The sequence below is a fragment of the Pocillopora verrucosa genome, chromosome 9 (genome assembly GCF_036669915.1).
Source record: "Pocillopora verrucosa isolate sample1 chromosome 9, ASM3666991v2, whole genome shotgun sequence".
NCBI classification, from domain to species: Eukaryota; Metazoa; Cnidaria; class Anthozoa; order Scleractinia; family Pocilloporidae; genus Pocillopora; species Pocillopora verrucosa.
The window spans coordinates 17557201-17580986 of record NC_089320.1 but is presented as its reverse complement, the minus strand read 5'-3'; the positions used below and the strand labels follow the sequence as shown (position 1 = coordinate 17580986).

The 23786-nt window shown below is 39.5% G+C and overlaps 1 protein-coding gene across 4 annotated transcripts; it reads left to right on the top strand.

The window, feature by feature from the left end:
* Positions 1–1677: 1677 nt before the first annotated feature.
* On the top strand, positions 1678–23019 carry LOC131778270 (uncharacterized). 4 transcript variants are annotated; one of them, XM_066172634.1, is made up of 7 exons: positions 1681–1838; positions 3350–3411; positions 18235–18503; positions 19074–19540; positions 19722–20342; positions 21006–21211; positions 21838–23019. In XM_066172634.1, exons 3-7 carry the CDS (start codon positions 18247–18249, stop codon positions 21955–21957), a joined length of 1671 nt encoding a protein of 556 aa, XP_066028731.1. In that variant the 5' UTR covers positions 1681–1838; positions 3350–3411; positions 18235–18246; the 3' UTR covers positions 21958–23019. The 4 variants fall into 4 exon arrangements, with proteins under 4 accessions (XP_066028730.1, XP_066028731.1, XP_058950655.2 ...); XM_066172633.1 differs by lacking the exon at positions 3350–3411 and having other exon boundaries at positions 1678–1838; XM_059094672.2 differs by lacking the exons at positions 1681–1838; positions 3350–3411 and adding an exon at positions 10589–10670.
* The last annotated feature ends 767 nt before the right edge of the window (positions 23020–23786 follow it).

The following is a 23786-nucleotide window of genomic DNA, read 5'->3' as shown; positions in this document are numbered from 1 at the left end:
TAGTGGCATTTGATGTCGCCCCTCGGAGTTTCATTGCTAAGACAAGTCTGACTCGAGTAGCGCGTATTTCTGCTGTGTCAGTCCCTTGGGTAAATCCACTTTCCTTCGGGTATATAACGTATATAACTTCAACATGCGCATACTGAGACTTGTAAGGCCACTGACAATAGCCTAAATCCTCCTATTACAGTATTGAGGGTCTAATTGGGCTACCCGATAGCCTTAAAATGGCCTAAAAATTTAGCCGTTAGGTGTAAAAATTGACAAATTTTAAGCGTTAGTCGTAAAAAAAGTTACCCGAAAAAAAACACTTCTGGTAACATCAATGGAAAGATATTAACCGTTAGCCGTAAATTGGCCAAAATTTAACTTGAACCGTTACCCGTGAAAGCCATCACCCCATCGAGACCCTCAGCATTGTCCAAAGTTAAATTGCAGCAACTTTGGAAATAGAGTTTTACAAAACCCGGTAGACCAATTTTTGGCCCACTCCTCTTTACTTTAAGGACGAGGTCAAAATCAAATTTTTCCGTTTGATCGGTGATAAGTAATCAACAACGTCATCACATTTTGCCTGAGGAGTTGTTCAGTAAATTTAGTAAATTTGACAAAATAAAAAAGTTTAAGGTAATGAGAGTTACCTCCCGCATCAATTAGCGAAAAGAGCTCTAGCCTCTGAACAGGACTACCACTCGCGTTCAACGTTGCTTATTACCTGAAGCTGAAGCTAATAAATATATTGTTTGGAGAAAGTGCGATAGCATCATGTCATGCTCAAGGTACAGCCATGAAAAAGCCATCAGCAAATTACCAAGCACAAAGGCTTGCATGTTCTAGACGAAAACAAAAGCAGTAATGTGGTTTCCTCACAAGTTCCTGCTGACTAATATAGGAAGTGGACGTAAACCGCAATTGCTACAACTTGCAAAGCTCAGAAAATTGCGGTTAACTTTGGGTTGTGTACGTGACACAAAGAAACATGAGCTCACATGCTGAAAGTAGAAGTTGTAAAAGAAGAAAAACCAACTAAGTGGTTCCCCTTGTAAAAACTTCAAATGGAAGGTGCCCTGAGTTCGAATTCGACAGTGAGTCATGTGAGAAACACTTATACATTGGAGGTTTTTAAGTCTTTTAGTTTAAAAGATCATGTGCTTTAAGCCTTATGCAAAGCATGAGCACATTAATTCACTAACAATTTCTAAGTTCAATGAATCATTCTACGCAAACGGAAATGATGTTGATAGTGATGATGATGATAATGATAATAAATGTGGTCATCACTTTATCTTAAGTAGTAATAAAAATTAGGTAAATTGTATTTGTCTCTAAAGTCAATAGAATATAAATCTCACACTTACACAAGTTTCCAAAAATGCATGTAATCTGAACAATCTACACCACAGAAATATCTTCCATTTGCCGGTCCTTCTCGCTCCGTGAATACGAGCCCGCCGATACACAGAGAAGTAAAGCGGAGTAAGCCACTTACCCATGACGCGGTCAAATTCGTAAGGGTGACCCCCTTCCCCCCCCCCCCCCCCCCCCCACGGTTAAGCTCCTTCCTCCCACTTAAACACATCTTAAACACATCCACCCACACATCTTTCTAATCATCCACTCGTTCCTTCTGCGGTTTTGTTTTGCTTTTTTTTCAAATTGCTATATATATGTAAATTGAGTGCAGACAAAAAGGCATTCCTACAAACACACAGGACAGTCATTTTTCTCTTGGTTTCAAGTACTCCACAAGATTCAGAATTTCAGACGAAATTTTGACCCAGTTTCAAGCAAAACTTAAAAACACTCGAGCAAGAAAGGAAAACCATATCTGCGACCAAGTAAGTCAATTTAAGTCCTCTGGGTAGACGTCACATGATCAGCTGCCATAACTAAGAACAGATTTTCGAATCTAACTTTCCTGTAATGACACCATAAGCTTCGTCTTCATCCATTTTGCCAGGAGAGATGGAGTTTTTTTTCTCCAGTTGATCTCGAAAGAAAGATGAGGGGCCTTCGCCGAACATGCAGGTTTTTTTTGCTCCGTACTCCGATAAAAAAATTTACCTGCCATCTGATCGTTGATAGTTGACTTATGCTGCGAATGGTTATAATTTCACAAACCATCTTTGTTTTAAGATTCACTTTGGATTTTAAGTTATTACTTTTGATTGTAATAATAAGCATTTTAAGTATTAACTCGTCGCACAAGTCTCTCTTATCGTCCTAAAGAAAACTAAGTAAGTTCTTAAATAAGCTTTTTTGGATAGCTACCCATTCTCTTAATTATTGACGCAGTAGAAAATGTAAATCACTATTTTTGACAGTTGACGACATTTCGCTCATTACGGATTTCGTAGTACGACCTCCATCAAGAGCTAGTTCGCATCTTCATATTAATATTGAGTTGCTCGCGGAAAAAAACCCAAGGATCACAGTCTAATAATAATTAATGGAAAATATTTAACTAAGTAAGACTTGTAAGACGATTTTTCCCGTGTGGAACTTCGATCTTTAGCTACATGAGCTGTCGCAAGCTCTGTGTGGAAAAAAGGTATAGCGTTCTGACTTTTCGTTTTGCAGCTGAACGATTTCGCTTAGCAAAGCTCAGAGTCGTGCATATCAACGCGACGCTAAAACTAAAGGGGAGATATCACCTCCACTCCACAACCTTTGTTCTGTTTACTTGGAGTTTCTTCGCTGTTGTTCGCTCCTGTCTCTTTCAGGAATTGACGATTCTTTTCTCCGAGGCATATGAAATTCAAGCTAGCAAAAAATATACAGAACAACCGGGACCACAAAAAAGCCAGATACAAGCTAGTTTTTTCAATAACGATCAAAATTAAAGGCGCGATTTTCTGATCGCACGCCCATGGAAAGGAGTTTATACAAATGTACAAATGTCTTCCCAGTGTGGTGCAGAGTTTGAAAACAGTTTTGAAAAAAGTTATCATGAGTCATAGGTATAAATTCTCTCACTTCATCCTCCCTTGTGATATAAATATCTTACTTTTCAGCTTTGCAAAAGTGCGCAAATCTAAAGAATTCTGCACCACAAAGGTGTCTCGGTTCCATTCGCCGGTCCCTCTCGCTGCATAAACGTGAGCCCGCCAGGGAGGCAAGAGCAGCGATACAAGCCACCTTGCTCACGAAGCGTTGAAATTGATGACTGTGACCCCACCCCCACTAGGTACGCCCCTGTCCGCCCCTCAAACACACCTACCCAAACACTTATCTTTGCTTTGTTTATGCTGATCTTTTGAGAGCAAGCTCAAAGGTATCCGTAAAAACCATACGCGACGAGATCAATTTTTCCCTTCGTTTTTTTCAATAACTACTGCTGCCATCTTAGCCCCAAGCACTGCGAAACTTAAAGATTTTCAAGCCTGAAAGGAAAGACATAACTCCGACCAAGTAAGTCAGGGATCAGACTTAAATATTACATAACTAGACTGTAAGTCCGCTCTAAACGTCGACAGTTCTTTCCCTGCTACGGGAAAACATCTTTCTTGTTTTCTTTTTTTTTATCACTCCAAAGTAAGAAGATAAAACGCTCTCTGCGGCTGGTTGATTTCCGGCACGATGATTGACTGATATTGCGAATAGTTTTAAAATCGCAAACAGTATTTGTTTTAAGATTTTCTACCTAGATTAAGATATTCTTGTTCTGATTATCCTAAGTATGAGGTATATTTTTTTTCGTTATTATCCATCTACAAATTAAGCTCGTAAACATCGTAAATAAGGTAAATAATTACCATAAATTCCCTTGCTGACGCAATAGAATATGTAAATGCTGTCGGCGACAGACGGCATCTCGTATGCCAAAAATTTTTCGAGAAGACTTACATCAAGAGGTCGCATTCCATCTCGCCTTACTCAGAGAAACTTCTGGAAAAAGCATGGAGATATCCTTTCCCAACTTAAACACATCTATAAGATGACATAGACCTCGTCGAATCCATTGGAGCTACTTGCAGGGCTCAAGTATTCTCAGCAACGAGAAATTGCGTGCAACCTGCTGCTTTGTATGTGTTCATATGATAGACTGAATTTTTAAACGCATTTTGACTGGTTCTTAATTGCAATCTATAGGAGGAAAGACATAATGACTTTTTTACCATCAGCTTCTCTTTTATTCTGTTATGTAATACATATAGATTCTAGGTTGGCGTGCGTCCGTTGAGTAAGTTGCAAAAGAATTTCAAAGACCGGAAAGAACAACGGTGACACACTTGGCTGCGCCGCTTTTGTATGTTCATGGCACATTTTGACGTTATCTGTAAACTATTGCTGAAAAAAATGCATCGAGACATGTACTATAGTTCTTATTTCTTACACATCGTCATGTCAAGGATGGTTTCGAAAAACTTGACCTAACTTTTAATCAGATGAGTGAATACTTTAGAGATTTATGTTTTCCTTGTTTTATTGATATTGCTAATTAAGTATATCAAGTGTAAATACAAAAAGACTTCGTTTAAATCACACACGACGGAGGCGCCAGCAATTATCTCTTGGCTTCGGGCGTTTCACAAAATTCATTATCTGAGCTGCAGTCTTAACCCAATCCCTGAAGAGCCTCACGATACTCGAGCCAGAAAAAAAACGTGGCTCCAATTAATCTAGAGTGTCAATTCCAGTTCTTTAGGTAAAGGTACCATGATGTGCTGTCACCAAGTAGGTCAGATTTAAGAATTACGTGACTAGTCTGTAAATATGTGTTTAGCGTCGCAGACAACACGCCTCCTAAGGCACGCCTCCTAAGGGAGGACATGATTTCGTTTTTTACCTTAGATCTTAGCTTTCATTTCAGCCTTTTACTCTGTTCTCTAATACCAAATTTACATGCCATCTGATCCTTTTACCATAGCCGAACGTTTCACGCTGATTATTTGGTGGCATAGAACTGAAACCTATTAAGATTTAAAACTATGCGTTTGAACACCCTTTTAAAACAAGTATAAGAATTAGAGTCAAGAGGTGAGGTTTCTTGCCTAAAGCGCGTTGCACAGCTGGCCGGGTCATTCCACTCAAAAGCCGCTCATATTAATAATGAGTTGCTCGCGGAAAAAAACCCAAGGATCGCAGTCTAATAATAATTAATGAAAAATATTGAACTAAGTAAGACTTGTAAGACGGTTATTCCCGTGTGGAACTTCGATCTTTAGCTACATGAGCTGTCGCAGGCTCTGTGTGGAAAAAATGTATAGCGTTGTGACTTTTCGTTTTGCAGCTAAATGATTTCGCTAAGCAAAGCTTTAAGTCGTGCATATCAACGCGACGCTAAAACTAAATGGGAGATATCACCTCCACCTCCACAACCTTTGTTCTGTTTACTTAGAGTTTCTTCGCTGTTGTTCGCTCCTGTCTCTTTCAGGAATTGATGATTCTTTTCTCCGAGGCATATGAAGTTCAAGCCAGCAAAAACATACAGAACAACCGGGACCACAAAAAAGCCAGATACAAGCTAGTTTTTTCAATAACGATAAAAATTAAACGCACGCTCATGGAAAGGAGTTTATACAAATGTACAAATGTCTTCCCAGTGTGGTGCAGAGTTTGAAAACAGTTTTGAAAAAAGTTATCATGAGTCATAGGTATAAATTCTCTCACTTCATCCTCCCTTGTGATATAAATATCTCACTTTTCAGCTTTACAAAAGTGCGCGAATCTAAAGAATTCTGCACCACAAAGGTGTCTCAGTTCCATTTGCCGGTCCCTCTCGCTGCATAAACGTGAGCCCGCCGGGGAGGCGAGAGCAGCGGTATAGGTCACCTTACTCACGACGCGTTGAAATTGATGACTGTGACCCCACCCCCACCCCCACCCCCATCCCCACCAGGTACACCCCTGCCCACCCCTCAAACACACCTACCCAAACACTTATTATGCTTTGTTTATGCTGATCTATTGAGAGCAGGCTTAACTGGTTTCCGTAAAAACCATACGCGACGAGATCAATTTTTCCCTTCGTTTTTTTCAATAACAACTGCTGCAATCTTAGTCCAAGCACTGTGAAACTTAAAGATTTTCAAGCCTGAAAGGAAAGTCATAACTCCGACCAAGTAAGTCAGTTTAAGTTCTCGAGGTAAAAAACACATGATCAACTGCCATAACAAAGATCAGACTTAAGTATTACATAAGCAGTCTGTAAATCCGCTCTAAGCGTCGACAGTTCTTTCCCTGCTACGGGAAAACATCTTTCTTCTTTTCTTTTATTTATCACTCCAAAGTAAGAGGAGAGATCTTCGCCTAGTTTTCAGTTCTTTTTTTTATCTTGTTGATGGTATTTCATCGTTTTGTTTCAGCTGGAATTTAACCGGCAATCATTTATCGAACTGAAAATTATTCAGACTTCCGAAAATCATGTGTCAAATGAGATGTTCGTAGCAGATATTCACGTTAGCAGAGAGATCTTGGCCTAACTTACATATCTTGTACTCTGTGCTTTGATATCAAAATTTACCTGCCATCTGACTTATATGATCTAGCCGAATTTTCCTAGATGATGCATCACTATGTTAAGCTAAACAATCAAAGTTGCTATGGAATCCTTTTAAGGAACGGTTCCATAAAAATTGGACCCAAGAAATGAACTTCCAGGATCTTGCATAAAACGCTTTCTGCGGCTGGTTGATTTCCGGCACGATGATTGACTGATATTGCGAATAGTTTTAAAATCGCAAACAGTATTTGTTTTAAGATTTTCTACCTAGATTAAGATATTCTTGTTCTGATTATTCTAAATATGAGGCTTTTTTTTTTTCATTATCATCCATCTACAAATTAAGCTCGTAAACATCTTAAATAAGGTAAATAATAGCCATAAATTCCCTTGCTGACGCAATAGAATATGTAAATGCTGTCGGCGACAGACGACATCTCGTATGCCAAACATTTTTCGAGAAGACTTACATCAAGAGGTCGCATTCCATCTCGCCTTACTCAGAGAAACTTCTGTGAAAAAGCATGGAGATATTATGTCCCAACTTAAACACATCCGTAAGATGACATACACCTCATCAAATCCATTGGAGCTACTTGCAGGGCTCAAGTATTCTCAGCAACGAGAAATTGCGTACACCCTGCTGCTTTGTATGTGTTCATATGATAGACTGAATTTTTAAAGGTATTTTGACTGGTTCTTAATTGCAATCTATTGCTGGTTTTCAGTGTCACGCCATTCAAAATAGATCAAAATAAAAAATAAAAACCGTTCAATCGATTTAGTCTAGAATCTGGAAATAGAAAGAAGCTAGATATGTAAAGACTCTCGCCAAGATTCAGGTCACAGCAATTTTTCTTACGGAAGATATGAGGAGAAACGTTTTTCCCAAATTTATAGAGATTTGTATGGAGCCGCCATGCTGGTGCCCACCTAGATGGGCACCAACATGGCGGCCGGAAACCAGCAGAAACATCTGTCACTGAGTTTTGCTACAAAAGCGTGAATTTATCTCTCTAAGAACTCATAAACGTAACAATAATACTTTATTCTAATACAAGAACTGTTCAGATAGCTGAATTTCCCTAAATAAGTCACCTTTTAAACCAACATAACAGCTCTCTCGCTCGTCATGTAAAGGCCACGTCACGCAAAAGCTTAGAAATTCAAGAGTAGTCTATCACTAAACCAAGAACCCATTTGGAGTGAAAATTTGTCTGAATATTAGTTTTTAGCTGCTCTAATACATCATGAAAGTAAAATCTCAGGAGGATCAATAGTTCTGAAGTCTGAAATTTAGTGACGTCACGTGAAAACCAGCAATAGGAGGAAAGACATAATGACCTTCTTTACCATCAGCTTTTCTTTTATTCTGTTATGTGATACATATAGATTCTAGGTTGGCGTGCGTCCGTTGAGTAAGTTGCAAAAGAATTTCAAAGACCGGAAAGAACAACGGTGACACACTTGGCTGCGCCGCTTTTGTATGTTCATGGCACATTTTGACGTTATCTGTAAACTATTGCTGAGAAATGCATCGAGACATATACTATAGTTCTTATTTCTTACACATCATCATGTCAAGGATGGTTTCGAAAAACTTGACCTCTTTGAAACTTTTGGTTTGCAAGATATCTACTGATACTTCCTATAGAGAGCTTTTTGCACTAAAGGTCATCACATTAGCCACCTCTACGCGACTCGGAATGAAGGGAATCTACATCAAGAGAGTGATTTCCATTTGCCAGCCTTTTTCTGTGCAGTGATGCGAGCTCCCTTATACCCAAAGAGAACAGTGGTATATGCCACTTCACGTAAAGCGCCTTGAAATTGTAATCAACCCCCCCCCCTCCCCACTTAGTAAGCTCCTGTCCACCCCTAAAACACTCCCACCTACACACGTTTCTAACTGTTCATTTTTCCACTCTTATGTTTTCCTTGTTTTATTGATATTACTAATTAAGTATATCAAGTGTAAAATACAAAAATAATTCGCCGAAACCACACACGATGGAGGCGCAAGCAATTATCTCTTGGCTTCGGGCGTTTCACAAAATTCATTATCTGAGCTGCAGTCTTAACCCAATCCCTGAAAAGCCTCACGATACTCGAGCCAGAAAAAAAATACGTGGCTCCAATTAATCTAGAGTGTCAATTCCAGTTCTCTAGGTAAAGGTACCATGATGTGCTGTCACCAAGTATAAGTAGGTCAGATTTAAGAATTACGTGACTAGTCTGTAAATATGCGCTTAGCGTCGCAGGCAACACGCCTCCTAAGGGAGGACATGATTTCGTTTTTTACCTTAGATCTTAGCTTTCATTTCAGCCTTTTACTCTGTTCTCTAATACCAAATTTACCTGCCATCTAATTATTTTACCATAGCCGAACGTTTCATGCTGATTATTTGGTGGCATAGAACTGAAACCTATTAAGATTTAAAACTATGCATTTGAACACCCTTTTAAAGCAAATATAAGAATTAGAGTCAAGAGGTGATGTTTCTTGCCTAAAGCGCAATGCACAGCTGGCTGGGTCATTCTATTCAAAAGCCGCAGACGAAATTTTGACCCAGTTTCAAGCAAAACTTGAAAACACTTGAGCAAGAAAAGAACACTATATCTGCGACAAAGTAAGTCAGTTTAAGTTCTCTGGGTAAACGTCACATGATCAGCTGCCATAACTAAGAACAGATTTTCGAATCTAACTTTCCTGTAATGACACCCTAAGCTTCGTCTACATCTATTTTGCTAGGAGAGATGGAGTTTTTTTTCCTCCAGTTGATCTCGAGAGAAAGATGAGGGGCTTTCGCCGAACATGCAGGTTTTTCTTTGCTCCGTACTCCGATGAAAAAAAATTTACCTGCCATCTGATCGTTGATAGTTGACTCATGCTGCGAATGGTTATAATTTCACAAACTATCTTTGTTTTAAGATTCACTTTGGATTTTAAGTTATTTCTTTTGATTGTAATAATAAGCATTTCCTAATTAAGTATTAACTCGTCGCACAAATCTCTCTTATCGTCCTTATGAAAACTGAGTAAGTTCTTAAATAAGCTTTTTTGGATAGCTACCCTTTCTCTTAATTATTGATGCAGTAGAAAATGTAAATCACTATTTTTGACAGTTGACGACATTTCGCTCACTACGGATTTCGTAGCTACGACCTCCATCAAAAGCTAGTTCGCATCTTCATATTGATATTGAGTTGCTCGCGGAAAAAAAACCCAAGGATCGCAGTCTAATAGTAATTAATGAAAAATATTGAACTGATTAAGACTTGTAAGACGGTTATTCCCGTGTGGAACTTCAATCTTTAGCTACATGAGCTGTCGCAGGCTCTGTGTGGAAAAAATGTATAGTGTTGTGACTTTTCGTTTTTCAGCTGAATGATTTCGCTGAGGAAAGCTTTAAGTCGTGCATATCAACGCGACGCTAAAACTTAATGGGAGATTATCACCTCCACCTCCACCTCCACCTCCACAACTCTGTTCCCTGTTGTTCGCTCCTGACTCTTTCAGAAATTGACGACCCTTTTCTCCGAGGCATATGAAATTCAAGCCAGCAAAAATATACAGAACAACTGCGACCACAAAAAAGCGAGATACAAGCTAGCTTTTTCAATAACGATAAAAATTAAACACACGATTTTCTGATCGCACGCTCATGGAAAGGAGTTTATACAAATGTACAAATGTCTTCCCAGTGTGGTGCAGAGTTTGAAAACAGTTTTGAAAAAAGTTATCATGAGTCATAGGTATAAATTCTCTCACTTCATCCTCCCTTGTGATATAAATATCTCACTTTTCAGCTTTACAAAAGTGAGCGAATCTAAAGAATTCTGCACCACAAAGGTGTCTCAGTTCCATTTTCCGGTCCCTCTCGCTGCATAAACGTGAGCCCGCCGGGGAGGCGAGAGCAGCGGTATAGGTCACCTTGCTCACGACGCGTTGAAATTGATGACTGTGACCCCACCCCCACCCCCACCCCCATCCCCACCAGGTACACCCCTGCCCACCCCTCAAACACACCTACCCAAACACTTATCTTTGCTTTGTTTATGCTGATCTATTGAGAGCAGGCTTAACTGGTTTCCGTAAAAACCATACGCGACGAGATCAATTTTTCCTTTCGTTTTTTTCAATAACAACTGCTGCAATCTTAGTCCAAGCACTGTGAAACTTAAAGATTTTCAAGCCTGAAAGGAAAGTCATAACTCCGACCAAGTAAGTCAGTTTAAGTTCTCGAGGTAAAAAACACATGATCAACTGCCATAACAAAGATCAGACTTAAGTATTACATAAGCAGTCTGTAAATCCGCTCTAAGCGTCGACAGTTCTTTCCCTGCTACGGGAAAACATCTTTCTTCTTTTCTTTTATTTATCACTCCAAAGTAAGAGGAGAGATCTTCGCCTAGTTTTCAGTTCTTTTTTTTATCTTGTTGATGGTATTTCATCGTTTTGTTTCAGCTGGAATTTAACCGGCAATCATTTATCGAACTGAAAATTATTCAGACTTCCGAAAATCATGTGTCAAATGAGATGTTCGTAGCAGATATTCACGTTAGCAGAGAGATCTTGGCCTAACTTGCAGTTCTTGTACTCTGTGCTTTGATATCAAAATTTACCTGCCATCTGACTTATATGATCTAGCCGAATTTTCCTAGATGATGCATCATTAAGTGGTATCGTACTGAAACTTATCCAAACTTGAAACTCTATGTTAAGCTAAACAATCAAAGTTGCTATGGAATCCTTTTAAGGAACGGTTCCATAAAAATTGGACCCAAGAAATGAACTTCCAGGATCTTGCATAAAACGCTTTCTGCGGCTGGTTGATTTCCGGCACGATGATTGACTGATATTGCGAATAGTTTTAAAATCGCAAACAGTATTTGTTTTAAGATTTTCTACCTAGATTAAGATATTATTGTTCTGATTATTCTAAGTATGAGGTATATTTTTTTTTTCATTATTATCCATCTACAAATTACGCTCGTAAACATCGTAAATAAGGTAAATAATAGCCATAAATTCCCTTGCTGACGCAATAGAATATGTAAATGCTGTCGGCGACAGACGACATCTCGTATGCCAAACATTTTTCGAGAAGACTTACATCAAGAGGTCGCATTCCATCTCGCCTTACTCAGAGAAACTTCTGTGAAAAAGCATGGAGATATTATGTCCCAACTTAAACACATCCGTAAGATGACATACACCTCATCAAATCCATTGGAGCTACTTGCAGGGCTCAAGTATTCTCAGCAACGAGAAATTGCGTACACCCTGCTGCTTTGTATGTGTTCATATGATAGACTGAATTTTTAAAGGCATTTTGACTGGTTCTTAATTGCAATCTATTGGAGGAAAGACATAATTAATTTTTTTTACCATCAACTTATCTTTTATTCTGTTATGTAATACATATAGATTCTAGGTTGGCGTGCGTCCGTTGAGTAAGTTGCAAAAGAATTTCAAAGACCGGAAAGAACAACAGCGACACACTTGGCTGCGCTGCTTTTGTATGTTTATGGCACATTTTGACGTTATCTGTAGACTATTGCTGAAAAAATGCATCGAGACATGTACTATAGTTCTAATTTCTTACACATCATCATGTCAAGGATGGTTTCGAAAAACTTGACCTCAACTTTCAATCAGATGAGTGAATACTTAAGAGATTGTTTTGGTTTGTAAGATATCTACTGATACTTACTATAGAGAGCTGTTCGTACTAAAGGTCATCACATTAGCCACCTCTACGCGACTCGGAATGAAGAGAATCTACATCAAGAAAGTGATTTCCATTTGCCGGTCTTTTTCTGTGCAGTGATGCGAGCTCGCTTATACACAAAGAGAACAATGGTATATGCCACTTCAAGTCAAGCGCCTTGAAATTGTAATGAACCCCCCCCCCCCCCACTAAGTAAGCTCCTGTCCACCCCTAAAACACTCCCACCTACACACTTGAACTGTTCATTTTTCCGCTCTTATGTTTTCCTTGTTTTATTGATATTGCTAATTAAGTATATCAAGTGTAAAATACAAAAATAATTCGTCGAAACCACACACTATGGAGGCGCAAGCAATTATCTCTTGGCTTCGGGCGTTTCACAAAATTCATTATCTGAGCTGCAGTCTTAACCCAATCCCTGAAAAGCCTCACGACACTCGATCCAGAAAAAAAATACGTGGCTCCAATTAATCTAGAGTGTCAATTCCAGTTCTTTAGGTAAAGGTACAATGATGTGCTGTCACCAAGTATAAGTAGGTCAGATTTAAGAATTACGTGACTAGTCTGTAAATATGTGCTTAGCGTCGCACGCAACACGCCTCCTAAGGGAAGACATGATTTCGTTTTTTACCTTAGATCTTAGCTTTCATTTCAGCCTTTTACTCTGTTCTCTAATACCAAATTTACCTGCCATCTGATCATTTTACCATAGCCGAACGTTTCATGCTGATTATTTGGTGGCAGAGAACTGAAACCTATTAAGATTTAAAACTATGCGTTTGAACACCCTTTTAAAGCAAATATAAGAATTAGAGTCAAGAGGTGATGTTTCTTGCCTAAAGCGCAATGCACAGCTGGCTGGGTCATTCTATTCAAAAGCCGCAGACGAAATTTTGACCCAGTTTCAAGCAAAACTTGAAAACACTTGAGCAAGAAAAGAACACTATATCTGCGAGAAAGTAAGTCAGTTTAAGTTCTCTGGGTAAACATCACATGATCAACTGCAATAACTAAGAACAGATTTTCGAATCTAACTTTCCTGTAATGACACCCTAAGCTTCGTCTACATCTATTTTGCTAGGAGAGATGGAGTTTTTTTTCCTCCAGTTGATCTCGAGAGAAAGATGAGGGGCTTTCGCCGAACATGCAGGTTTTTCTTTGCTCCGTACTCCGATGAAAAAATTTACCTGCCATCTGATCGTTGTTAGTTGATTCATGCTGCGAATGGTTATAATTTCACAAACTATCTTTGTTTTAAGATTCACTTTGGATTTTAAGTTATTTCTTTTGATTGTAATAATAAGCATTTCCTAATTAAGTATTAACTCGTCGCACAAATCTCTCTTATCGTCCTTATGAAAACTGAGTAAGTTCTTGAATAAGCTTTTTTGGATAGCTACCCCTTCTCTTAATTATTGATGCAGTAGAAAATGTAAATCACTATTTTTGACAGTTGACGACATTTCGCTCATTACGGATTTCGTAGTTACGACCTCCATCAAGAGCTAGTTCGCATCTTTATATTAATATTGAGTTGCTCGCAGAAAAAAAACCCAAGGATCGCAGTCTAATAATAATTAATGAAAAATATTGAACTAAGTAAGACTTGTAAGACGGTTATTCCCGTGTGGAACTTCGATCTTTAGCTACATGAGCTGTCGTAGGCTCTGTGTGGAAAAAATGTATAGCGTTGTGACTTTTCGTTTTGCAGCTAAATGATTTCGCTAAGCAAAGCTTTAAGTCGTGCATATCAACGCGACGCTAAAACTAAATGGGAGATATCACCTCCACCTCCACAACCTTTGTTCTGTTTACTTAGAGTTTCTTCGCTGTTGTTCGCTCCTGTCTCTTTCAGGAATTGATGATTCTTTTCTCCGAGGCATATGAAGTTCAAGCCAGCAAAAACATACAGAACAACCGGCCAGATACAAGCTAGTTTTTTCAATAACGATAAAAATTAAACGCACGATTTTCTGATCGCACGCTCATGGAAAGGAGTTTATACAAATGTACAAATGTCTTCCCAGTGTGGTGCAGAGTTTGAAAACAGTTTTGAAAAAAGTTATTATGAGTCATAGGTATAAATTCTCTCACCTCATCCTCCCTTGTGATATAAATATCTCACTTTTCAGCTTTACAAAAGTGCGCGAATCTAAAGAATTCTGCACCACAAAGGTGTCTCAGTTCCATTTTCCGGTCCCTCTCGCTGCATAAACGTGAGCCCGCCGGGGAGGCGAGAGCAGCGGTATAGGTCACCTTACTCACGACGCGTTGAAATTGATGACTGTGACCCCACCCCCACCCCCACCCCCATCCCCACCAGGTACACCCCTGCCCACCCCTCAAACACACCTACCCAAACACTTATCTTTGCTTTGTTTATGCTGATCTATTGAGAGCAGGCTTAACTGGTTTCCGTAAAAACCATACGCGACGAGATCAATTTTTCCCTTCGTTTTTTTCAATAACAACTGCTGCAATCTTAGTCCAAGCACTGTGAAACTTAAAGATTTTCAAGCCTGAAAGGAAAGTCATAACTCTGACCAAGTAAGTCAGTTTAAGTTCTCGAGGTAAAAAACACATGATCAACTGCCATAACAAAGATCAGACTTAAGTATTACATAAGCAGTCTGTAAATCCGCTCTAAGCGTCGACAGTTCTTTCCCTGCTACGGGAAAACATCTTTCTTCTTTTCTTTTTTTTATCACTCCAAAGTAAGAGGAGAGATCTTCGCCTAGCTTTCAGTTCTTTTTTTTTTATCTTGTTGATGGTATTTCATCGTTTTGTTTCAGCTGGAATTTAACCGGCAATCATTTATCGAACTGAAAATTATTCAGACTTCCGAAAATCATGTGTCAAATGAGATGTTCGTAGCAGATATTCACGTTAGCAGAGAGATCTTGGCCTAACTTACATATCTTGTACTCTGTGCTTTGATATCAAAATTTACCTGCCATCTGACTTATATGATCTAGCCGAATTTTCCTAGATGATGCATCACTATGTTAAGCTAAACAATCAAAGTTGCTATGGAATCCTTTTAAGGAACGGTTCCATAAAAATTGGACCCAAGAAATGAACTTCCAGGATCTTGCATAAAACGCTTTCTGCGGCTGGTTGATTTCCGGCACGATGATTGACTGATATTGCGAATAGTTTTAAAATCGCAAACAGTATTTGTTTTAAGATTTTCTACCTAGATTAAGATATTCTTGTTCTGATTATTCTAAATATGAGGCTTTTTTTTTTTCATTATCATCCATCTACAAATTAAGCTCGTAAACATCTTAAATAAGGTAAATAATAGCCATAAATTCCCTTGCTGACGCAATAGAATATGTAAATGCTGTCGGCGACAGACGGCATCTCGTATCTCCAAAAATTTTTCGAGAAGACTTACATCAAGAGGTCGCATTCCATCTCGCCTTACTCAGAGAAACTTCTGTGAAAAAGCATGGAGATATTATGTCCCAACTTAAACACATCCGTAAGATGACATACACCTCATCAAATCCATTGGAGCTACTTGCAGGGCTCAAGTATTCTCAGCAACGAGAAATTGTGTACACCCTGCTGCTTTGTATGTGTTCATATGATAGACTGAATTTTTAAAGGCATTTTGACTGGTTCTTAATTGCAATCTATTGGAGGAAAGACATAATGACCTTCTTTACCATCAGCTTATCTTTTATTCTGTTATGTAATACATATAGATTCTAGGTTGGCGTGCGTCCGTTGAGTAAGTTGCAAAAGAATTTCAAAGACCGGAAACAACAGCAGCGACACACTTGGCTGCGCTGCTTTTGTATGTTCATGGCACATTTTGACGTTATCTGTAAACTATTGCTGAAAAAATGCATCGAGACATGTACTATAGTTCTAATTTCTTACACATCATCATGTCAAGGATGGTTTCGAAAAACATGACCTCAACTTTCAATCAGATGAGTGAATACTTTAGAGATTGTTTTGGTTTGTAAGATATCTACTGATACTTACTATAGAGAGCTGTTCGTACTAAAGGTCATCACATTAGCCACCTCTACGCGACTCGGAATGAAGAGAATCTACATCAAGAAAGTGATTTCCATTTGCCGGTCTTTTTCTGTGCAGTGATGCGAGCTCGCTTATACACAAAGAGAACAGTGGTATATGCCACTTCAAGTCAAGCGCCTTGAAATTGTAATGAACCCCCCCCCCCCCACTAAGTAAGCTCCTGTCCACCCCTAAAACACTCCCACCTACACACGTTTCTAACGTTCATTTTACCGCTCTTATGTTTTCCTTGTTTTATTGATATTGCTAATTAAGTATATCAAGTGTAAAATACAAAAATAATTCGTCCAAACCACACACTATGGAGGCGCAAGCAATTATCTCTTGGCTTCGGGCGTTTCACAAAATTCATTATCTGAGCTGCAGTCTTAACCCAATCCCTGAAAAGCCTCACGATACTCGATCCAGAAAAAAACGTGGCTCCAATTAATCTAGAGTGTCAATTCCAGTTCTTTAGGTAAAGGTACAATGATGTGCTGTCACCAAGTATAAGTAGGTCAGATTTAAGAATTTCGTGACTAGTCTGTAAATATGTGCTTAGCGTCGCACGCAACACGCCTCCTAAGGGAAGACATGATTTCGTTTTTTACCTTAGATCTTAGCTTTCATTTCAGCCTTTTACTCTGTTCTCTAATACCAAATTTACCTGCCATCTGATCATTTTACCATAGCCGAACGTTTCATGCTGATTATTTGGTGGCAGAGAACTGAAACCTATTAAGATTTAAAACTATGCCTTTGAACACCCTTTTAAAGCAAATATAAAAATTAGACTCAAGAGGTGAGGTTTCTTGCCTAAAGCGCGTTGCACAGTTGGCCGGGTCATTCTACTCAAAAGCCGCAGACTACCTTAATGACTTTTATTAATGATGACTGTCTGATATTGCGAACAGTTCTGAATTTAAAGTATTTGTTTTTGGATAAATAGTATTTGTTTTAAGATCTACTTTCGATATTCAGATATTTTTGTTTCTATTTTTCTAATTAGCATTTCCTGAATAAAGCATTCATAGGGAGTGCCAATCTCTCTTATACTTCTGAGATATAAGCTTGTAGATTAATTTTTCTAGTTGAATACCCATTCTCTTTTGGATGCAGTAGAATATGTAAATGTTATCAGAAAATGACGACAATTTGGCTTTAAAGACCTCCATCAAGAAGGTAATTCATCTCACTTTTCGGAGTAAAATATCTGTGAAAAAGCAATATGGCGGAGGCAGATACTCTCTTCCAAATTGAACACATCCACAACGTTTTTCTTATGATACATTTGGGAACAGACTTATAGATATCCCCTCAAATTTACCTCTTTGTTCATTCCATGTTGCCATGTAAGAGATCAGTAACATATCAAAGAGGATCTGGAAATATGGTAAGAACGTCGGTCACACACTGGGCTGCACCTCGTGTGCCTCTTCTTAGTTCTAACCACATCTTGACACCATCTGTAGCTAGAAATATTGAGCCAACGCATGGTATCGTGGAATCTATTCGTTGATTGGTTACATTTGATCTTTGGAAAAACTTTATCTCGACTTTTTCACTAGCTTAGTAGCGTTTAGTGCAATCATTCTCGTTGGCAAGATATCTACTGATATCGGAAAAAAAGAGAGTTTTCTTTACCAGAGACCATTGGTTGTAGCAACTTCTGTTTATTTCGTAGCTAGCTATTTTCAGCCATGTTCAACTGTCGATTTCTCTCGGGATCGACGCTTCTATGCATAAGAACCAGTCTTTTAAGTGCAGCCCACATCTTTGAATGGTTCTCTAAGTTTTATTTCCTTATTAACCAAAGTCTATCAGAACAAAGCTAAGTATGGTAACTAAGGAGACTGCCTAAAGGGCGGGAAATGCGAATGACCAAGTTTTGAATCTGATGGATTGAAAAAGTGAAGCGATTTTTTTGGGCCAATTACTGAGCAAAGTAAAGCAAAACCAAACTAATGCTGTTTTTACCCAAGAGATCATTAGATTCATAATTGTCTTGCTCTGTTTCAGTCAAAGCTAAATATGCTGTCATTAAAGGACCGTGCAAACTGGACAGGAGCTCAGGCCAGAAGTCAGTTTCGACGGAATTTTTTCCCGCGAGAACAGACCAATGGCATGTCAGCTGGTTTTACGCAAGCTAGTGTTCATATCATTCCTTCGTCCGCAGCAGATCATTTCCATGAATTTTGCAAAATGAACCATGCCGCTCTCCCTTTGGTGTACCGGACAAAGCCAGGGGAAGTGTCAGCCCCACCCTTAGCTGCAGATCTGGACATTCGGTAATAAAAGAGGACAAACCAAGTGGTTTGTTTATAAAAAAAAGAAAGAGGAATTTAAAGAGGATCGCTCTCTATCAAAGCTACGCGATTGAAAATAAAAAAGTAAACAATTAAACTTGAAATGAGACCCTCTAACAAAAAAATATCAGGTTGGAAGGAATGCAAAACACGAAACATTACTTCAAGTCGTTAAATTTTTTGAGAAAGAGAGCTAGTCGAAATCGTGTTTTATTTTGCCCTGGATGGTAACCACGAAGTGAGGCAGGTCCTGAATGGGTGTCACTTTTGTCGGTGGCTAGCTCTTTTAGCGCGTTATAGTCAGCTGGAAATTGCTAAAAAAAAATGGGTTCTCTTAGCTTTCAAACTTTATTTCGCGGCCACTAAAATAGACATTCTCTATGTCATTCTGTATTTCTTTTCTAATGTCGAAATATTACACAAAGTATTATCAGTTTCACTAAGCCTTTACCCCAGTTCTGATTTCTCTAGACAAACACATCAGCAGCTAGAACTGCTTTCGATTTCCTGACATCAAGCCGGCTGAAACGTTCATCAATTCTTTTCTTACAGCACAGATCAGTCAGCATATGGGATATACGAAAATGGGGTCTGCACTAAAACCGTAACCGACCTACTAGATATACCCTTTGATGACTTCGTTACATTTTACATCGGCTCCAGTAGCTCGTTCGAGCTTGCGCTACAGGACGCTGGTCTTCCGGTTCGGCAACTAGAAAGCGGAAGAAAAGCACCTACTTACCAAACAAGGGTCTTGACAGTAAAGTCAGGTCCTTTCTCAGGTACCGTTGGCATGTCACTGCGTCCAATGCCCCGGAACTTAGTAGAGAGGGCTGCCCAGGTGACTGCTGTCTTGGACAAAGTGCATGGAGCCCCAATACATATTGGTCATCCTTCCTGGATCGGAGTGGAGGATCTGCAAAATCCAGAATTTGACGACAAACCGTACATGAAAGAAGGAGATGTCTGCATGTTCTGGGCTTGTGGAGTCACGGCCGCGACAGCGATAGCGAATGCAAGTAGGTGGCCAAAAATATTCCTTCATTACCAACCTCTGGATGTGGTGGATGCGCTTTTTAGATTAAAATACTAAAAGGCTGGCATCAATTCCTATTCCCCCTTTATACGTTCTAGGATTACTAATTAAAGATGCGTCTCTCATCCAAGTTTTTGTTGTTGGTTTTTTTGTTTTCCTTTAAGGATTACCCTTGGCAATAAGTGTCAGCCAAAGTGAAATAGCCTGTAACTTCATTACTGATCTAAACAACGAAGAATTTAACAAAGTGAACGTACCCAAGTGGCTCGAATCCATGCAAACTAAAGCCGTCTTCATATCTGAAAACCCAGTGTTTTGTTCGTTAATTTCTGACAAAGCGTTAGAACTGATTCGACAGCTGGAGAAACAGAGGAGACAGGAGAAAATAACACCCACGGACGAAATGCCTGAAGCTCTCGCTAAAGCAGCTCTCAGACTCAGCCACGCATGTTCTGTTGCCATAGTTACGCTAAACCTGACTACTACCAGAGGAAGTCTCAGTGTGCTGTCAACCATTAAGTCTCTTTTGGCGAGCGAGTCTAAAGAAGTCACATTGATCGTCCCAGAGGAAAAGCAAGTGGAGTGGAGAAATTTGATCGACCGTTGTGTCGAGTTGAAGTTACTGAAAAAGTCAGTTGCCGTGAACAAAATTGAAGCAAGAAAAGGAAGCTCGAAGGATGATATCTCGCAAATTTCGCGTCAAGTGCTATCGGCCATGGAATGTTCCACACTGGACGATGTTCTTCCTCGCAAGTTTACTGCACTGATCAGTTTCATCCAGGAAGGTATGAAAGCGCCACAGAACAGTTCTCTCTCTCTCTCTCTCTCTCTCTCTCTCTCTTTCAAAGTCTTAACCATGCTCGTATGAGGAGGGGAGGCTAAGGTGAAGGAATCTTCTTAGCAATGTTCGTATGTGGAGGGGAGGCTAAGGTGAAGGAATCTTCTTAGCAATGTTCGTATGTGGAGGGGAGGCTAAGGTGAAGGAATCTTCTTAGCAATGTTCGTATGAGGAGGGGAGGCTAAGGTGAAGGAATCTTCTTAGCAATGTTCGTATGTGGAGGGGAGGCTAAAGTGAAGGAATCCTCTTAGCCATGCTTGTACGCGGAGGGGAGGCTAAGGTGAAGGAATTCTCTTAGCCATGCTCATATCTGGAGGGGAGGCTGAGGTGTGGGTGCCCTACCCTCTGATGCAAAAAACGAAGATGTGGAGTTTCATGGCACATCTGAATAGCACGGATTGCGTCATTCTATGAGATATTCATGTTAATAGTGATACCTTGTCAGTGCATGCAATAACCACTTTTTAAGTTGAATAGAGAAACGCTTATTCATAAGGTCGCGCTCCGATTTTTTAGAAGAACGCGCTTGTGATGAATTGCTTGGGAAAGTAATGTCTATTTGCAATCAAATTTTTAATTTAATCCGACCCATGTCCAACTTTTTTCTCAGGAGGTTCCGTATGGGTGGATAGCGGAGCTGAACGAATAATAAGTAACGATGTCGGTAAAACCTTCTATTGTTCTTGGCCTGGTGAAGTCATAGCAGCAGCATTATACATACTGAATTGCTGTCCAGTGCACTCTCGTTATCTGAGAAAAGGCTCTGGGTTACACCAGCCTTTACAGCAGAGCGAGTATCTGATGAGCCCTGAAGAGGTCAGTAAGTTTTATCACTTTCCTTCTTCTTCTTCATCCTCTTCCTCTCCTATATTTTGGTAGCTCAATAATGTATATTTCTATCAAAAGAACTGAGCTGAAATTCATGCTGGCCGTTGCGACACGCCTCATTGTCAGCCTTCCTCCTTCCCTCCCTCCCCTCCCCCCCACACAAACAGCTGCCTTGTCGTCTGACAACCTCTTGAGGTACATCGCAAATAGACTAAACGCTGGCAAATATCCTCGGGTTATAAATCTTCTCCACTTGACCCTTTTTAGGTTATTAGTCCTTGCAGACGCCCAAATGAGTAGATGGGTGAAAATATTCGGAAGGAATCCTGTCCGGTTATTCTTCCTTCTTCCCCCCGCCCCTCCCGCTTATTTGTTCGTCTCCACATTTTCAAAGTGAGTGCCTACAACAGGCTATTCGTCAATTTGAATAATGGTTAAAACATCCCTTTAATCCGTTTGACAAGTGTAACAAATAGAAACAAGGTCACTTGATGCTACTTGCACGGTAACGGCACTCTGCTGTGGCACTTTTAAGAACATCATGAGATGTTCGGAGACTCCTGACAACCAGAAATAGCTTGTTAACTCACTACCGCTTTTTTCCTTTCTAATAGCTTGGAACACTGATGTCGAACTCTAATGTAAAGTTCAGCGCTGAAAAAGTGGAAGACCTCATAAACAAAACCAGCAACTCAGTGGTAAACGCCATGATTTGTTTAAACGGCGAGGCGTAAATTCAGGCAGTTGATATATAGTACACAGGGATTCTTGTACATTGTTTGGTTTAGATTTAAATAGTTTAGTTACTGACTCAGTAATTGGTTTAATTACGTTGAGTCCAACCCGTAACACCCTGGGAATGACTCAGTATCACTGCTGAATCAATCACTAATGATTCCCACCCGATGAAGCCTTTGGTCGATGGTTAAAAAAAGTAGCCCTACCGTTCAAATATTTTAGGGAGTAGGCTTCTCCTACCAAATTAGAGAAGAAGTATGCTTCAGAAACCACATGATTTATATCTCCATTGCTGAAAGTATCCATGAAAATTAAGTGCTCATCGCAATTTAAGATTTCCAAAGATTGGCTCATCATTCAAAAATTATCCTCAACTATGCACATCTCTGAACAGTTGACGCCGCCATATGGAAAACAACGTTAACTCTATAACTTAATTACGTCCGCACGATGTCACAGAATCAGTTCACAAACAGCTACTGCTTTTTTGATTGTCAAGAATGCCTTTTGAGAAGCTCCTGATTTTTAAAAGAAAGCGTCAAGTGACTGACTAGCGCAGAACGAGACTAGCACAAGTCAGCGGCGAGGTTTCACAACAAGATTTAAAATGGCGGACATCAGAGGGGAATTTTTGACACATTTTGCGGGTCAGTGTCGTAATTTCATTAACAGTTTTTATTAATGGAGATATGTGTTATGCAGTTTTGGAAGCACACTTCTTTAAGTCGGGTGTAGTTTAGTTTCGGGTGTGAACTTACTACTATTCAGTTTAGTTCAGTTTAGTTTTAGACTTCAGATTAGTTTAGTTGCGTTTAATACAGTTCAATCTGGATTGTTTAATAAGATATCACAGTAAGCTGAGAATTAGAATGTTGCCAGCAAGATGTAGTCATGATTTTTGTATGTGCATTTACGCTAAAGTTTGGATAGAACGTGCGCTGCAAACACTGTTTTCTTTGTAATTTTAAAAAGCGTTTTTTCATCTTGATAAGATCTCAAGAATTGATTTAACTAGAATAATAAGTGGGAAGGAATAAAAGTGGTATTGATACTGTTTTGATGTTGGTGTTATGTTCGTGTGATGTGCCCGATCTTCTACGCAGACCAGACGTAACGCAAGGCTTTTCTAGAATATAAAGAGCGTGACATTCAGCGTAGCGTGACACTCAAGGATACAAGAACATTGGGAAAAACGCTGATTTACAGTGAGCATGTTAATCACTGTATATATCAGAAACCGCGGTGATCGATAGTTTTATCTAAATTTATTTTAGAGACGCCTTTCAGGGGCCCGTTTTGTAAAATTCATATAGGGTCATAGTTGTGTCTACGTGCAAAGCATCTGGAGGAAACATTTGAGTCATTTGACCTAATAATAGGTCAGTTCATTTCATCACTTTCCTTCTTCTTCTTCTTCTTTCTCTTCCTCTCCTATATAATTTGGTTGCTCAATAATGTCTATTTTTATCAAAAGAAGTGAACTGACATTCATGCTGGCCGTTGCGACACGCCTCATAGTTAGCCTTCCTCCCTCGCTCCCATCCCCCCCCCCCCCCCCCCACATACAAACAGCTACTTTGTCGTCTGACAACCTCTTGAGGTACATCACAAATAGACTAAATGCTAACAAATATTCTCGGGATATAAATCTTTTCCACTTGACCCTTTTTAGGTTATTAGTCCTTGCAGACGCCCAAATGAGTAGATGGGTGAAAAAAGTAGAATATTCGAAAGGAATCCCGTCTGGTTATTCTTCCTTCTTCCCCCGCCCTTCCCGCTTATTCGTTCATCTCCACATTTTCAAAGTGAGTGCCTACAACAGGCT

Excerpts from the sequence above, each read along its gene's own strand:
- LOC131778270 (XM_059094671.2), top strand. Across the intron at positions 20,343-21,005 it reads GATCAGTTTCATCCAGGAAG|GAGGTTCCGTATGGGTGGAT; the intron begins GTATGAAAGCGC and ends CTTTTTTCTCAG. Across the intron at positions 21,212-21,837 it reads ATCTGATGAGCCCTGAAGAG|CTTGGAACACTGATGTCGAA; the intron begins GTCAGTAAGTTT and ends CCTTTCTAATAG.